This window comes from Nyctereutes procyonoides, unplaced genomic scaffold, assembly GCF_905146905.1.
Source record: "Nyctereutes procyonoides isolate TBG_1078 unplaced genomic scaffold, NYPRO_anot_genome, whole genome shotgun sequence".
NCBI lineage: Eukaryota > Metazoa > Chordata > Mammalia > Carnivora > Canidae > Nyctereutes > Nyctereutes procyonoides.
In genome coordinates, this window is record NW_026575030.1 from 42627008 (window position 1) to 42644467 (window position 17460).

The 17460-nt window shown below is 36.5% G+C and overlaps 1 protein-coding gene across 2 annotated transcripts in view; it reads left to right on the top strand.

Annotated features, from left to right (window-relative positions):
- Positions 1 to 17460, top strand: part of TOMM70 (translocase of outer mitochondrial membrane 70) — a 34976-nt gene that overhangs the window by 1080 nt on the left and 16436 nt on the right. For both annotated transcript variants that reach the window (XM_055315969.1, XM_055315970.1), the window contains exons 2-4: positions 10500 to 10673; positions 12908 to 13034; positions 14608 to 14717. In XM_055315969.1, coding sequence (XP_055171944.1) covers positions 10500 to 10673; positions 12908 to 13034; positions 14608 to 14717 — 411 coding nt within the window. The remainder of the gene's footprint in view (positions 1 to 10499; positions 10674 to 12907; positions 13035 to 14607; positions 14718 to 17460) is intronic.

Here is a 17460-nt window from a genome sequence, read left to right on the forward strand (position 1 = left end):
TTTAATCTAACCTGAGAATTTATGTGCTCGAGCCTGACACGCCTGATAAGGATCCTTTGATCTTAGGCCAAGCCCCAAGAGTGTCTGGGGAACCGCTTTGAACGGTTTTGTGGAACCGACTGTGAAATCCTTTTGGTATCTGACAGCTGTGGGGACTCGGCCTGGCGGCGCCCGACAGCCCCGGGCGGGGTGCGGTGCAGGGTCCTATCTGCCCCTCGGATTGTAGGGCGCTGGTTTACAGTAAATCAGAGCTCAGAGAAACCTTTGGCCAGATAACTCCCAGTCCTGTACCTTTGCAAGTCATTTCCACGTTGTGTCCTTCGGGTTAAAGACGTGATTTTACCGAGTAGTCAGACTAGCTTTAAAGGAAGTTTTTTTTTTTAATTTTTTTTTTTTTAAAATTTTTTTTTTGAATTTATTTATTTATGATAGTCACAGAGAGGAGAGAGAGAGAGAGGGGCAGAGACACAGGCAGAGGGAGAAGCAGGCTCCATGCACCGGGAGCCTGATAGGGGATTCGATCCCGGGTCTCCAGGATCGCGCCCTGGGCCAAAGGCAGGCGCCAAACCGCTGCGCCACCCAGGGATCCCCTTAAAGGAAGTTTTGACGTAGAAGTGAATCGCCGTAATGTGGCCAGGCTAGGAGAGAGCCGGGCAGTGTTGGTAAGGGGAGGGCAAGACCTTGCCCCCCCCCCCTTTTGAGTGTAGAACAGACGCAGTGTGGTGTGCTGGAAGAGCCCAGGGGCTGTGAGCCCAGGAGGTGGGCGCTTTGTGGGGGCTCCCCTGCTTAGTTACCTTGGGAAAGTCACTTTGTCTGTCTGGTCTTGGGGTCCTCCCCAGGCTCTAAGAGCTTTACAGTAATTTAGGTCTTTTATGTGTTTTCCAGCCTTTGAATTTGGTGTTTCTGAATGCTGCTAATGAGAGCGGTAATCGGGGATTCTTTGAATTCTCCCTTTTGTCATTTTCCTATGTCTGAAATTCTGTGGTGATTTCCTGTTTCATCGATTACTTTAATTTTAATCCCAGGAGAATAGTCAATGAACGAGAAATCTATGAAAGCCTTTAGTTCTATGATCACTAAAAATAAAAAGAATTTTTATATATGAAACTGACTTTTGTTTTCCTGCAGTTTCAGATACTACCCCATCTCACCCATTTGGTATTTGAATTGAGTATATCATTGGTATAGAATTTAGCAAACTGTCTTTCAGATTTTAGATTTTTCTTAAATCCCATTTTTAGTTTTTCAGCATTGCCTGGGTCAAAAGTGATACGGTTTTTGAATTTAGGGGTGTTTTGTATTATCAGAACAATTTTAAGTTGTTGATGTTAAAAATTAGATTTTAAAATTGACTTGTGTAACTTGAACTGCTTTAAAATGATTTATTATTTTTGGCCCAAAATAAAACTGCGCAAAAACTTACACATAGGGTTGTTCACCTTAAGGAATTTGTGAGCTTATATTCTTGCTTCAGTAAAGCAACAGTAAGAGTGTCTTTGCCATTTCTCTCAAGGAAATTTATGTTTCAACTGATGGTCAGTAAATACTGAAAGACTATTTTTTGTCTTCTTTATAGTCTGGTCCTTAAAGTTATCATTAGATATACCATCAGATGTACCATCTGTTTATAACTGATCACCAGTTATAATTTATTATCTGAGGTTGGAGAAATTGCTTTATACTTGAATAGCACCTTTCAGTGGGCAACCTTAGTAATAAGGAGATCATTTGTTTCAACTGATGGAAAAACTAGCAGAACCCTGATGCCCTAGCTGTTCTTTGTCCACCTGAGCAATAGCTGTAATTTTTAAGGGATGAAGGAATGGACAAACATTGTTCAGGGTTCAGTGAATAAAATTCAGTGGTTTTTGTCTCTTGGCCTACATTTGCCTCATATAAAATGAACCAATAAAATTATCTGGCTTGAGATTTTCGTGTGCAATGTAGACTGTATCCAACTATCTTTTTTTCTGGAATAAACACTGGAAAGCAAAAGCAGAAATTCATATTTCTGTTTAACGGGGAAGGCATCTGATTGCAGTTGATAGCATCTGAGATTGAGGTACTTAAGTATTAAATCATGTTCCATTTTGAGCCATTGAAAAACCCACAATGATGTGCCGTTTTGTTTCAGTAATTAAAAAAAAAAAAAAGCTTGAAGAATTACAGATTTCCAAAGTTGGAAAGATTCTTTTAAGATCATTTTATCCATAGGGCTTCTTGGCCTCTGGGTCTGAGTTGTCATCACAAGGGACCACCTCACCCACACCCCAAGTAATGGTATTCTGGCGGGACGGGTTGAGGTCTTAGGCATTTCTTTTTTCAAACTAGGGATTTTTTTGAAATGCGCATTTATTTAAAACTTCATTGACTGTATAATAGCTTTTTATCCTGTTGTTTTTTTAATCTGATGATAAAAAATAGTTATTCTGGTATTCAGGTTTTTTAATGTTACACAGGAATCATCCCATATGAAATGGTTAGGAATCACTAATCCAAGCACCCTAGAATGGGAAGGGAGAGATGTACCTAAACATTTTAATTAGGGGTAACCTGCTGTTTTCAGTCAGCTTTGAAATGAAGTAATTCTCTCCTCAAATGAGTTTCTAGTCATTTTTTAAAAATCAAGGTCACCAGTGACATTCCTATGTAACTAAATCTAATGAACACCTTTCAGTCTTTATCTCATTTGATCCCTGGAAATACTTCACAGTCTTCTCTTAATTTCATGACTTCCTGTGGCTTCTGATTACTGTATTCTGATTTTCTCTGCTTTTTAAGAATTTCTTGATCCCACCTTTGCTGGTGGTTCAGTCTCCTTTCCAAGCTCTTTTCTCTGCCTCTCCCTTTTGGTGATCTTCATGGTTCTGTCGTAAGCATTCTTTCCTTTCATACCTTCATTGGATGTTTGCTTGCTCTACAGGAGCTTTATTTATCTCCTATACTGATAGCTCCCTAATTTCTTGTCTGTAGCCTCGACCTCTTAAGAGGTGCACATTTAAGGGGAATTTTCACTTCATTACTTCACTGATATATCACATCTGGGCTCCTGTTTTTTGTTGTTGTTGTTGTTTTTTTTCCCTGATAATAGCCCTATCAGTGTGCCTCATCTAACTAGTTTCCCAAACCAAAGACTTGGATATCATTTTTTCTGCTCCTTGCATGTTTCCACATCCAGTTCAGAAAACATCCAGAAAATTCTTAGGTCTCACTACTACCTTCCCACTGTCATTATTTCTCAACTAAATAACTGCTCCCCTAATTGTCTTTCTCTTATCTATTTTGTCACTACCAGAATAAATCCTGACTACCCCATGCTTAAAATCATTAAGTGGTGCTCTGTTTGCTGCCCACAAGATAAAGTTCAAACTCATGGTCATTTAAGACCCTCCATGATCTTGATACTGCTTACCTCTTCAACTTTATCTTTTGACATTTTTGCATGTTTTTTGCCTTTGGATATTTTGTGAACACTGTCCAATACTCCTACCTTCTCATTCAAATCACAACATGTAGGTCATGTAACCTTTTCTGGAACTCTTTACATGGGCATATCACTATGTGATTACATGAACTCTGAACTTTTCCCTTACATAGCACTTACCACATGGTTCCCTCACCTTGGGGTATTTTCCTGACTGTCCTTTGTCAGTCATTTTGGTTCCAGAGCAATTCCTGTAAGTACCTTTTTGATTTTTTTTTTTTAACTTTGTATTCCACTAAATTTACTGGTACTATAATATGTTGCTTTGGTCTTAAAATGTTACTTGTTTTCCAGAGTAGATATGCCTCTGCAAAAGGTGTGGGGCAGATTCCTAGGTTTTGCTTCTTGCTTGACAAGTTCTAGCACAGTGTGCACACTTTCCTCATTGTTTCCTTTTACATTTATTACTTGAGTTATTTGTTTTTAATTCTTATGTCTTACCCAAGTTGTTCTGGATGTGTGTGTGTGTATGTATATATGCAGTTGTTACTTTGGGTCTAATAATTTTCTGGTTATAACACAATTTACTAATCACCTAATGTATATTTTCCTGATATGATTTGGAGTTTCAGTTTTTAAATTAGTGGTAATTCTTTAGGGGAATTACCAGTCTACTTGTTTGTTTCTTGCACTGCCCCTAGTATTCCTTCAGGATAAAGACTATCCTGTTGGTTGTTGTATGGTGGAGTTATATCAAATGTGTTTTTAACTAAAATGAATTCAGTTATAATTGCTTGGCATAAAGAAAGAAAAAGATTTAATTGTGCTGACAAGTCTCTTTGTCTTTTCATATAAAGACCTTTTGCCCTAGAATCAATAGTGAGCAAGATATGATATCTTAATCTGTACTCTTTTAGTTCCAGAATGTGAATGTGGGTGTGATTCTAATGATATTCTTTATAAAACATGGATGATAATCCAAGCAGTACAGAAGTAAAGTTTAGGCAACCTGGAGTCAGATTGCTTGAATTTGAATCCTGCCTTAGGCAGATTAGTCTCTCTGGCCTTCAGTTGCTTTATCTGTAAAATGAGGTTAGTAATAGCATCTACCACCTCTCCAGTGGGAGACTCCGTTAAAAATTCTTCAAAAGTAATTTTGACAGTTGATTTTTTTTTTTGCTTAATGCATTAACTTCAAGATTTGCTATAAGATTTGGCGCCAAATATTTGTTGAATTCATTTTTTTAAAAGATTTTTATTTATTTATTCATGAGAGACACACACACACACACACACACACACACACACACAGAGGGAGACAGGCAGAGAGAGAAGCGGGCTCTTCGCAGGGAGTCCTATGTGGGACTCGATCCCAGATTCTGGGATCACGGCCTGCGCTGAAGGCAGACGCTCAACCGCTGAGCCATCCAGGTGTCCCTGTTGAATTCATTTAGCAGAACCACATTAAGTCATGGAGTTGACTCTACTGGACAGTTATTCTGAAGAGATGAAACTAAGTGCGGATGGGGGAAAAAGACTAAGTTTTCTAGTAGGCCATTTTAAATCATGCTTTATGTGACCTAGGCAGATGTAAGTATCTTTTTCATGATTCATCTGTATTCTGACTGGTATTCAGTTTGAATTTATGCCCACGTACGGAAATTGAGTATGTGTCTGAGGTAGAGTAACAGAATTTTGCAGTCTTGTATGTAGGTAATGGTAGTGGGAAATTATTGGAGGGTTTTGAGCAGGGAATGACATGATACAATTTACTTTTTAAAAAGAATTTTCAAAGCGATTAGAAAATTTGTTGTAAGAAATGCAGAGATGCATTTTCACAGGTTTTTATTGTAAACTATCATGGAATGTTCAGAACCTGAAAAGACTACCCAAACCAAAAGTGATTTCCAGTAAGATAAATGGTTTTATAGACTTTTAAATCTCCTGGTAGCTTTTAGATATGCAAATAGACCGTATGAAAGATACAGCATTTTGAGATGTTCCCATTATGTTTTAGACCTGTATGTCATCATTTTTCATTTATAAAATATGCTTTCAAAATTGTCTTTTGGACCTACTTTCTAACTTCAATTTTAATTCTGAAAGTTATTATAACTTGAGAATGTAGACTGGTGGTGAGTGACTGAAAAGTAGTACAAAGGATTCCTATAGGATGGAATTAAAATCGCTCATAAAGAATTGTTAGTCATGTGTTTTCTAATATAAACTTTGTGTCCAGTGCATATACTTTAATTTCTTCCTGGTTTTGACCTCAAAGCTTATGAAAATGGGATCTAGTTCCTGACACAAGAGAAGGCTAGGCTTGTGTTAACCAGCTTTTTGTCATAAATTTCATCAATGGGACAAAATAGTTTTTCTGTACTATGCCTTTATAATGCTGTTATTTCTCTGCATTTTTATTAATGAAGAGAAATAGTTGGACAGAAAGTATTGGGGCAGGCAGTGAGCTTAGGGTGATAGGGATGTTAACCAAAATCGTGCTCCCTGAAAATGTAGCTAAGTTGCTTTCGGGAGTGGCAGTGGAGGAGCAGTGGAGGAAAATCTGCAGCTTGGTGGTTTGCCTATTGTAATATGATCCTTTTCCACAGAGTGTCATTCAGACCTGTGTGGCTTGTTTGTTTGTTTTTGCAATAAGGCAATTAAGCAGATTCTGATTTTGGCCTTAGGAGTTAAAGGAAATTTTTTTTTTAAGATTTTACTTTTAAGTAATCTCTACACCCAGGTTGGGGCCCAAACTCACAACCCTGAGATCAAGAGGCACATGCTCTAATGATTGAGCCAGCCAGAAATTAATTTAATTAAAAAGTAAAGAATGTTTAATAATTTTAAAAGGAGCTATTGTAAAACTTTACTAAGTGGAGGAAAATAGCTAATTAAAAGGTTCACTTGATTGGTTTTAAGCTGATACAGACTTTGCTGAATAAAAGTAAGAAGTGTCTATCCTAAGTAGAAGGAAGCCTTGTGTACTTATTTCTCTGTTCTTTTAACTTGTCAGGCCTTGCTATGACTCCTTTCTCTAGTATTCTTTCTGATATTAGCCTTAAACTTCTAGTAAACAGGAAAGAGTTGACTGCCTATTTCTGTTAATGAAATAAGGTTATTACTCTGTCCAGAAAATGTTTTTTATGTAATCTGCAAATCTTTATTAAAAATACTAAGTAAATCTTCAGTAGGTTTGTAACCAAATAGACTTCTCACATGCTTTTAATTTTATTATTTTCTACATAAAGTCCTTAGTGTTTAAGGATGTGTATAAGCCATGTTCTAAATGACTTAGAAACATTGTAAACTTTTTGCCAGAAATTGGAAGAATGTTTTTCTTGGTGTTTAATGTCAAAAGTAACTGAGTTTCATTATTTTGAAGTTTTATTAGGCACATAAAGATTTGTGATTATGATGTGTTCTTGGCATACTCATACTGTGCTTTTTATCAATAAAACGGTTCTTCTGTGTTCCATCCGAGGCTTTTTAATGGTTATTTATCTGATACTGCCTTCTTTTTCGTAGTATTTGTCTTCTGTAACTTTTTTTACTTTTTTTTTTTTAACCTGTCATTTTGTTTTAGGTCACTCCTACTAGGCAGCATAGTTTTTTAATATGGAGATTTAACCTTTTCACATTTATTGTTATTATTAATAAGTTTAAGGTTCCTGCTATACGTAAACTGCTTTTTTGTTTCTTTATCCTCCCCTTTCTACTTGTTATTTATTGTATTGATCATTTGCTCCAGTTTGGAGTTTATTTTTGTAGTAAGAGAGTTGCACCACCTCTTTCTGTTCTTGTGTTCAACCTTAAAAGCTAGTTTGGCTAGGTATAAGACTCTAAGCTCAAGATAATCTATCTTCAGAACTTTAAAGTTATTACTTCACTGTGTTTTAGTGCCTCATGTTGGTGACATTCTAAGACCAGTTTGGTTCTTCTTCCTTTGTGGATAGTCTTTTTTTTCTACCTAAAAACTTTCAGGATTTTTGTTGGGAGATTTAACTGTGATGTATCTGAAAATGTGTCATTTTAGCTCCAGGAATTTTCCTAGTACTTCCTTAAACATACCTTTCTGTGCCTTTCTTTCTAAACTTCAAATAGATGTTGGAACATCTGGATTTATAGTCCATGTCATTTAATTTTTCCTGCAAACTTTTCACCTCCCTAGCCTCTGTTTTCACTGCAGTCTGGCAGATTTCCTTGACTCCACCTTCTATTTGTTAATTTGCTCTTCAGTTATGCCCATTCTAACATGCAGTCCTAGGCTATCTACTGAGTTGACTGTAATAATCCCTTTTAATTTTCAAGATGTCTAATTGGTGCTCTGTTAAAACAAACTTTTTTTTCTTTCTTTCTTTCTTTTGTTTTTAAGAGGGAGAAAGAGAATCTTAGGCACACTACACACCCAACACAACACGGGACTCAATCTCACTAACCTGAGATCATGACCTGAGCCACAATCAGGAGTCAGATACTTCAATCTGACTTCTGCTTCTCTTGGTGGAGTGGGAGGACTATTGAGGTTGCTTCAAATGCAGTTTTCCAGCAATCATCTTGATAGTTGCCCTCCTATAGTCTACAGCCATGTAAGAGATTCCTGGTTTCTATGGCAGATGTTTTGTGCTAAGATTTTTCACTGTCAAAAGTTTTGGAAAGATGACTAAGGCTTTTGACAAATGAAAGATTTTATATTCATCTTTTATTTGTGGTTTCTTGGTTCTTTTCATCTTCCTACATGCTAGTTTTAAAATATGTTCCTTATTGATACTAGTTGGCTTAAACTGGCTGTTTAATATTCTGAACAGAGGTGGTGCCTGGCTGGCTCATTGAGTAGAGCATGCCCATACTCTTGATATCCAGGGTTGGGAATTAAAGCTCCATGTTGGGTGTAGAGCCTACTTTAAAAAAATGTTATTAATATATCTGAACTTACATGAATGGGGTTTCCAACAAGTCTTTTGCACACTATACTTTTAAAAAATAACTATATTTGTACTAAGATGGTGGGGGGGATGCCTGGGTGGCTCAGCAGTTGAGCATCTGCCCTGGGCTCAGAGGTGATCCCAGGATCTGGGATCGAGTCCCACATCAGGCTTCCTGCATGGAGCCTGCTTCTTCCTCTGACTGTCTCTCTCTCTCTCTCTCTCTCTCTTTCTCTTTGTCTCTCATGAGCAAATAAAATCTTAAAAATAAAATAAAATGAGAGGGGGGCAGCAAAGAAAAATGAAGCAAGAGTAAGGGAAAAAAGAGCAGATGCAAAAAAGCGTTGCTATTTCATTTTCTGTTTCTGAGTGAGATGTCCTGGTCCCTAAGCCACTTGGCTTTCACAATTCCTAGAAGTTATTTGTAAGGGCAGCTGCTTCTGCTTTGCTGGTGCTTACCTATTGAAGATGTATATATTCTTTCATAATCACATATTTGTTAAAGTTGGATGATGCTGGGACACCTGGGTAGCTCAGCGGTTGAGTGTTTGCCTTTGGCTCAGGGCATGATTCCGGGTCCCGGGGATCAAGTCTTGCATTGGGCTTCCTGTGGGGAACCTGCTTCTCCTTCTGCCTATGTCTCTGCCTCTCTCTCTCTCTGTGTCTCATGAATAAATAAATAAATCTTAAAAAAAAAAAAAGTTGGATGATGCTGACAAACAGTTTTGAGTTAAGACATGCCACAAAGCTCCTAGACTTAGTAGCTAGATCCTGAATAACTGGAATCGTCTCCAGAATACTTCCCAAATGTTGACTGAAGTACTCATAGCTGTCCTTAGTAGGTGGTAACTACCAACTCTTCCATATTGTACACATGAAGTATGTAAGTTGAGTCCCCCAGGAAAAAGTTCTTTAAAAAAAAAAAAGATTATATTTATTCATGAGAGAGAGGCAGAGACCCAGACAAGGGAGAAGAAGCAGGCTCCATGCAGGGAGCCTGACATGGGACTTGATTCTGGGTCTCCGGGATCACGCCCTGAGCCAAAGATAGATGTTCAACTGATGAGCCACCCAGGCATCCCTAGGAAGATTCTGAAACAAAGATAGGAGTAAAAAAATTTACTGATGAACGAACAACAGATTTGGGATAACATTATAATGAAGATGGCAGTGTTTCTAGTATCTATTCTACACTGTTGACAGCCTAACAAAAATAGTAACGCATATGAATTAATGGTTTTCAGAATAAGAAAACCACATGGTTAGTAAACATGAGATTTTCAGATTTATTAATAACGAGGAAAATGCAAATTAAAATAATACTGGAATATTACTTTCTGTCATGGTTTTTTTTTCAATGAACTGGACACTATTGACATTTTGGATCTGATAATTCTTTGTGTTGATGAATACATTGCAGAATGTTGAGCAGCATCCCTGGTGTCTATTCATTAGGTAACAGCAGCTACTCACCCCTACCTCCTGCAGTTGTGACAATCAGAAATGTTTCCAGACATTGTTAAATGTGTCCTATCCAGAGATCACCTGATTGAGAACCCATTAGACTGGCAAAAATTAGCTGTCACGACTCTTGCTGGCAGGAATGGCAGGAAAGTGGATCTTTAAATTGAAAGTACTGTGGCAGTTTTTTTTTTTAATTAAAAATACATAAATCTTATGGAATTTAAGGAAAAAACCAAAACATATGGGAAGGGGGGAAAGAAGAAAAGAGAAGGAAACAAGCTGTAGAGACTCTTAACGATGGAGAAAAAACACGGTTGATAGAGGGACGTGGGTGGAGGGTGACGGGCTAGATGGGTGATGGATATTAAGGAGGGCACTTGTGAGGAGCGCTGGGTGTTGTATGTAAGTGGGGAATTACTGAATTCTCCAAAAACCAATTGCTCTGTATGTTAACTAACCAAAATTTAAATAAAATAAAAACTTGTATTAAGAAAAAAAGATACATAAACCCTTGGCTAAGCAGTCCTACTACTGAGACTTTATCCCATGAAGTATGTATATGAAGCAGCTTACACTGTAAACAGCCATACTGCTTCCCCATTTTTCTCCTGTCAGCTTATCACTGTTTAATCACTGATCTGAATCTATTCTTGAGTATTGGTAAGTGTTATTTCCTCTCATTTTAGAACTCTCTTGATAGAGCCCAAGCAGCCAAGAACAAAGGCAACAAATATTTTAAAGCAGGAAAATATGAACAAGCTATTCAGTGCTATACTGAGGCGATCAGTTTGTGCCCTATAGAGAAGAATGCTGACCTTTCCACATTTTATCAAAACAGAGCTGCTGCCTTTGAACAGTTGGTATGTATCTTAGGTATTTTCTTTTTGTTTTATTTGCATAATGTTTCAGTTAATACCACTCAAATCTAATAAATTGAGTTATTTTGAAATTATAGGCTTTTTGTTTTCGTATCCTTTAATTATATAACATTTTTAAGAACAGAGCTTAGTTTTGCTGGATACAAATAAAACCCAAAGTTATATTTACAGATTTTGTAAAATTAGTATAGGAAGCGACAGTTTCTGGTGACCCATCCTTTTCAACAGTTTGAGTCAATTTTTTCAACTTTTTGTCTCCATATATGTTAATAGCAGCATATGTGGGAGAGGAAAGACCAAACTTATTACATATATTGTTTGTAACATATTCTTTCAGTTGCCACTACAACTTGTGTAGTTTTTCTTAGCACGTTTGTTTCATTCTTTCTGAAATGCTATATGTAATAGGTGTTGTATGGTTGTATACTGAAGAACAACTTCCTATTGATGAACATTTGGATTGTTTCCTAGTTTACCTATTGCATTCAGTGTTTGAGTAAATATTTTCGTAAGTATTTTTTTTTTTTTGTATACTTTGGGGAGGATAAAATTCTAGAAATGGAATATAGAGAGACAGCATCAATACCTACTCCCATCAATACTATATGAACATGCTTGTTTTCCATTGTTCTCCCGGACTATATTACGTCTTAATAATACTTGCCATTCTGGTAGGAGAAAAATACTGTCATTGTTTTAATTTACACTTTTTGAGATGTTGCTAAAGTTGACCATCCTTTTCTGTGGTTATTGGGCAATTGTTCTCCACACTTATTTGTTCAACCAAATTTTATGGACTTTCTCCTATACGGAAGGTTACTGTGGTAGGAGCTGGGTTTATAAAAGCAAATAATTATGCGTAGAGCTCAAGGAGAGCCAAACAACGAACTACTCAATGACATTTTCATAAATGCTTTAAAGAATTAACCTGATCTGTAATATAGGAATGACTGGAGATGGGGTAGATGCATAAAACTGTGGAGAAGATGGTGTTACAAATAGAGGAAACCATATGTGTAATTGCTCTGAGGCAGGAAAGAGTTTGGTGTTATTAAAGAATTATAAAGGATCCTGGTATAAAGAGATTCAACTGGAGAGGTAGCAGAGGGCAGATGAGACAAAACTTTGCAAAGTTTAAGAGGTTTGGATTTAATTCTGAGTGTAATAGGAAATATTTAAGGGTTTTAAGTAGGGCAGGAACATCCTCTAAAATTGCTTTCAGGTTCTATCAAGAATATAGAGTGGAGGCAAGAGTGGAGACAGGGAGACCAAATAAGAATGATGTTGTAGTAGCCTAGGTGAAACATGAAAGTTGAGACCAATAACTTGCTGTTGTATTGGATGTGAAAGGTAAAGAAAAGCAGGAATGTTAGTAATAGTACAGTGGAGAAGGAGTGAGACAGCTAAGTAGAAGTTGAATTAAGAAATGTCTCTATTTTAGAAGAGTGGTTTGGGCTAAAGAGACATATTTAGGAGTCCTCTAACTTTAGATTTTTTATAATGGCAAGACAATAGATGTAATTGCCTAGGGAGAGAAGAAATGAGGCCTTGAGAGTTCCACTTGCAGAACTCAGGTAGAAGGGAAGAATTTAGCAAAGGAAATTGGGAAAGGAGCATATTGAGGTAGGCACAAATCAAGTAGAGTGGCTATTCTTTGAAGGTTTGGCAATAGAGAGGAGCTGAGAAATGGGGTAGTAGCTGCAGGGAATTATAGAATCAAAGGAGGATTTTTAAAAGATGGAAAATTCTAGAGCGAGTGTTTTTATGCTCATGGGAATGCTTCTTCAGTAGAGATGTAATTTGATGCAGGGGAGAAATAGCTAAACAGTGACATCCTTGAAGTGGGGACACTATGGATCCAGATCACAAGTGGTGGAGGGGTAGCCTTTGATGAAGAGAGGCACTTCCTTAATTCTGACAGCAGGGAAGGAGATGACATAAGCACAGAGATGCAGGTAGGTTTATAGATTTGGTGGTAGAAAGATGGCCTAAGTAGGTCTTTGGCCTGTTTTTGAAAATCAGGTTGCTTTTCTTTATTACAGGTATTTATATGAGCTGTTATAATATATTGTGGATATTAACTCTCTTTATGTATTGGGAATATTTCTGTGTGTTGTGGAACCCTTTAATACTCAGCCTGTTAAGTTCCCAAAACTGATTGCTCTTGAACGGTGCTTCCTTTAGTGTGACTTTTTTTTTAATACTTTTACTTACAGCAAAAATGGAAAGAGGTGGCACAAGATTGTACAAAGGCTGTTGAACTTAATCCCAAATATGTGAAAGCTCTCTTTAGACGTGCAAAAGCCCACGAGAAGCTAGACAATAAGAAGGAATGTTTAGAAGGTGAGGGTATTTTTGTGTTTACATAATGAAAATTACTAAAGGCTTTGTAGTCATTGGTAAATTTATATGAAACTCTGCTCATGAGTAGAGAAATCACTTGTATTTAAAGGTTAGATTCTTCCCCAACTGAGAATTTGTTTTCTAGTTTAAATTGAGATTGCCTGATACTTGAGTATTATTCCTTCTCAATTATGGAATTAAATTAGTACTAAGATTTGAAGTTTACATACTATACATTTTTAACTTGGCAATTAATGAGCCTCAGTGTAATTCCGTGATTAAGAAATCAGAAAATAGGTGTTAGCAAGTGATAGTGTTGCTAAAATTCTGTATATTTTTAGTGATTATCCTATATAACTATGAAACAGTTTTGAGATGAATCATTAAAGGAAACATGATTTTATACCTGATTGGAAATTATGCAGTCAGTACAAAGCATCAAGTCAATTTTTCATTCTCAGTAAATACTATAAATATTCTGTGGCCTCTAATTGGCCATATTTGCTTCCAAAACTTCAGTTAGAATATTGGCCACTGGCTTTTAAAGTACATTTTTGTAGGTGATACGGAGCTAAACCAAAGTGTAATTCCTACAGGCTAAATCTGCTTTAAAAGCATCAATAATCAGATTTTGCCATACTTAATTTTTAAAATAACATTATTTAAAAGGAAAAAGCCATTTTATTTTTAAAGTCTGGATTACCAAGTGAGGGTGATTTAGAGAACATTTTAGAAAAATTTGAGTTTTTTGTGGTGTCGTGTGCCTTGGTGGTGGGTGGAAGGATGGTTGCTTTGTAAAAGAATTCTGACTTTTGAGCCAACGTTGAAGTTACTAACAGTTACCAATTAGTAGAAAGGAGGTTAAGTGAATCTTAGGAGGAATGGGATGGGGAAAAAGACATTGACATTGGCATTACCAGGTTCAGGGGAACATCCAGCAGACGGACTTGTTTGGAGGAGCAAGGATTTAGAATTTTGAGCAACTGAATTCAGAAAGAATGGGAACAGCCAGTGTTTGAGTACTCTGAAAGGTTGAGAGTTTAGGGAACCACTGACCTTTTAAATTTGAAACCAATTTATCTTGAGCTGTGGCATAACCAGATGAAAATGGTATTTTGCAGCAGATTTAATTGAGAGCTCTGTGGCCAGATGGCTTTGGACACAAGGAATAACTCTGAGGCCTATAAAAAGAATCAGACATGAGAGAGCCACATTTCATTGATTTGGCCTTTAGGTACTGGCCAGAAGAGAATCTTCCTGGATTCCTTGTTTATTTACTATGTAGAATGTGAGAGTGGTGAGAAACATCACAAACCATGCAGTATAGTCCCTTGGATTTCACAGGTGAGGAAAGCGAATAACCAAAGAAATGGAATGAATTCCTGAGCTTTGAATTTGATTATAGAGCTTATAAAACTAAGGTGTTGAACAGATTTAATTTATTGGAAATGAAATTGATAGCTACATCAGGCTGTCAATTTGGTTTGGCTTTCTATGGTAACATTGTGCCCATTTGATGCTGCTGATCGTCTTTGTGATAATGTTTTACTTTTATCTTTTCCATCATTTCTAGATGTCACTGCTGTGTGTATACTAGAAGGGTTCCAAAATCAACAAAGCATGCTGTTAGCTGATAAAGTTCTTAAACTTCTTGGAAAAGAGAAAGCCAAAGAAAAATACAAGGTAAATCTGAGTTGATCAATAGAGGGACTATACATTACTAAGGGTCATTTTTAATTTACACTGCTTAAACTTGGATGTGATAGTAATGGTGACAACTGATATTAGATCTGGATTATATTCCTTTTCCTGTGATCTTGTGCTTGTGTGTCTTATCTTTTCAAAATAAGAATGTAGACTATCTCCAATATGGTATCTGGAGAATACTGAAAGAATTCATCTACATTAGGGGTCACCAAACAAGGCCTATGGCCACATCCAGTCTGCCACCTGTTTGTATAAATAATGTTTTATTGGAACACAGCACTGAGATACTGTTTTTGACTGCTTTTAAGCTAAGACAGCAGAGTGGAGTGGTTGTGACGACTGTAGGGCCTGCAAAGCCTAAAATACTTATTACTGGTCTTTTACTGGAAAAGTTTGCCAACTCTTGTCTGTATCATTAAAGTTTTTAAAGCAATACTATATAAGTTGACACTGGTTTTATGCAGTCTATAACAGATGATTTAATTCAAGAAACATTCATTAAATAAAACTCCATGGTGAGGATTTTAGAAGGGTAGATAGATATGGCCCTTGTCCTTACAGAATTAACAATTTAGTGAGAAATCCTTAATCAGTGTAAAAGGCATAATAGGGTGAAGTGTTATGGAAGGATAGAAGTAGAGTGTCATGGGAGTACCACACAGACTAAATATCACTGGAGATCTTCTGCTAAACTTCAGTAATATTGAGGCAGTTGTTCCTTTTTTCTTTAAGAATAACTTTTCTCTTAAATTGATTTTAATAAGCTGACGTGTTTTTACTTTTGCCCTCCTGAATATTCACTGAGTTAAACAGTGAATATTTCTTCTCTGCAGGACTTTAATGTGCTAGGATATATTGTGAATCTCCACCAAGAGGAATATAGCTGTAGTTGTTCTCATGTCTTTAAACTCTGGAACCCTTTTCCTTTGAGCATTTCCTAGAACTGGGGATCCTTAAAACACTGTAAATACCATGTAACAGTCTCACAACCTTGAGAGAGCCTAGTTTCCTTGTGTATATTTATATAATGTTATTGTTGACTGATTATATTGGCTGGACTTAAGGTAAGAAAATAAAAGATAACCCACATTTACATAGTTTCCAAATCAGTTTCCATTTACATATATATATTTTTTTAAGTTATTTAAGTAATCTCTACACTCATCATAGGGCTCAAACTCACAATCCCAAGATCACTCTCCCAGCTGTGCCTCTACTTACATTTTTTAATCTGTTTGTATGCCACCTTTGTGGCACAAAATCTCAAGATACTTTTCACATTATTGTTTTTATTTTTACAACAACCCTGTAAGATAAATAAGGCAAGTATTGTTATTACCATTTCAGAAATGAGAAAACTGACAATGATGTGTACAAGGTCACATGGCTAATAAGTGGCAGAGCTAGAATTTGTATCTTGTTCCTTTGATACTTAAGTCCGTTACTTATATTGTTTTCATTTTAAATTTGTAATTCTGTATAGAAGGTAGAGAGGTGCCTTTTCCAAACTGAAATAGTAAACTAAAAGACATTAATGATTTACTCAGCCTTCAGTAACTGCTATTTAAAGTGGCAAATGATTACCACTTTATATTCCTATGCAGAGTCTTTAGTGAAATACAGAAGTTAAGCATACTTTTCACTTGAAGTGACCATTTGATTTATTTTTTTTTACCATTTGATTTAAACTATTTATATAATCCTAGATTAAAACATTTAATCTCTTCCACAGAAATACAGGTTTTCCCTTAGATTTCCTGTTATTCTTTCCCAATCTCATTTATCCTCGATTAGGTCATTTACTTACAAAGCCAAATTCCTTTTTTTTTCCTCCTTCGAGTACAAAGGCATTAAATCTACCAAAATAACAGAAATGGTATTTGTTATGCATACAGTTTAAAATACCATATTTCAATTTAAAATCTTTGTGTTGAATTTTTAAGATAAAGGATCCAGATTATATTATAAGAGCCTTAAAGCTATGTTATTCCCTCTACCCTTTTTAAAACTGTATCCTAATCAGACTAAAAGGAGAAATAAAATACTTCTATAACAATGAATCAGGTTGCCATGCCAAAAAGTAGTAATTTAAACGAGAAGTGTGATTTCACTTGGACTTTCAATGGCGTTTACTGTAATGGAGATCTTCACATGAAACCCCGTGGTAAGTAGACTTAACATTACAGCACCTGCGTAAGATGTGGTCTTGAGTGGTTAATTAAGATGCTGATCTTCTAGGACAGAGACCAGAGGGAGAGCATTTTTATTTTTTTATTACATTTTTATTTTTAAGATTTGGTTTTTAAGCAATCTCTGCACCCAATGTGGGACTCGAACTTATAACTCTAGGACTAAGAGTTGCATGCTGTACTGAGTCAACCAGGTGTGCTAGAAGGAGATAATTTTTAAATAACTCAGCAATGATTTGCCTCCTGTGTTCCTCATTTCACCTTTAGCTTTTCGTGAGTAGTGCTAGGTTTGATTTTAATATCTTTGGATAGAATTATCATTTAATTTTTACTTACTTATCTGAGAGAGACCACACATATCTGTTTGTCAGGGGAGGGGCACAGAGGGAGAAGGAGATATCTTAAGCAGACTCCATCCATGCTCAGCTCCAACTCAGGGCTCTGTCTCATGACCCTGAGATCATGACCTAGGCTGAAATCAAGAGTCAGACATCTAGCTGACTACACCATCCAAGAGCCCTAGGGAGGTG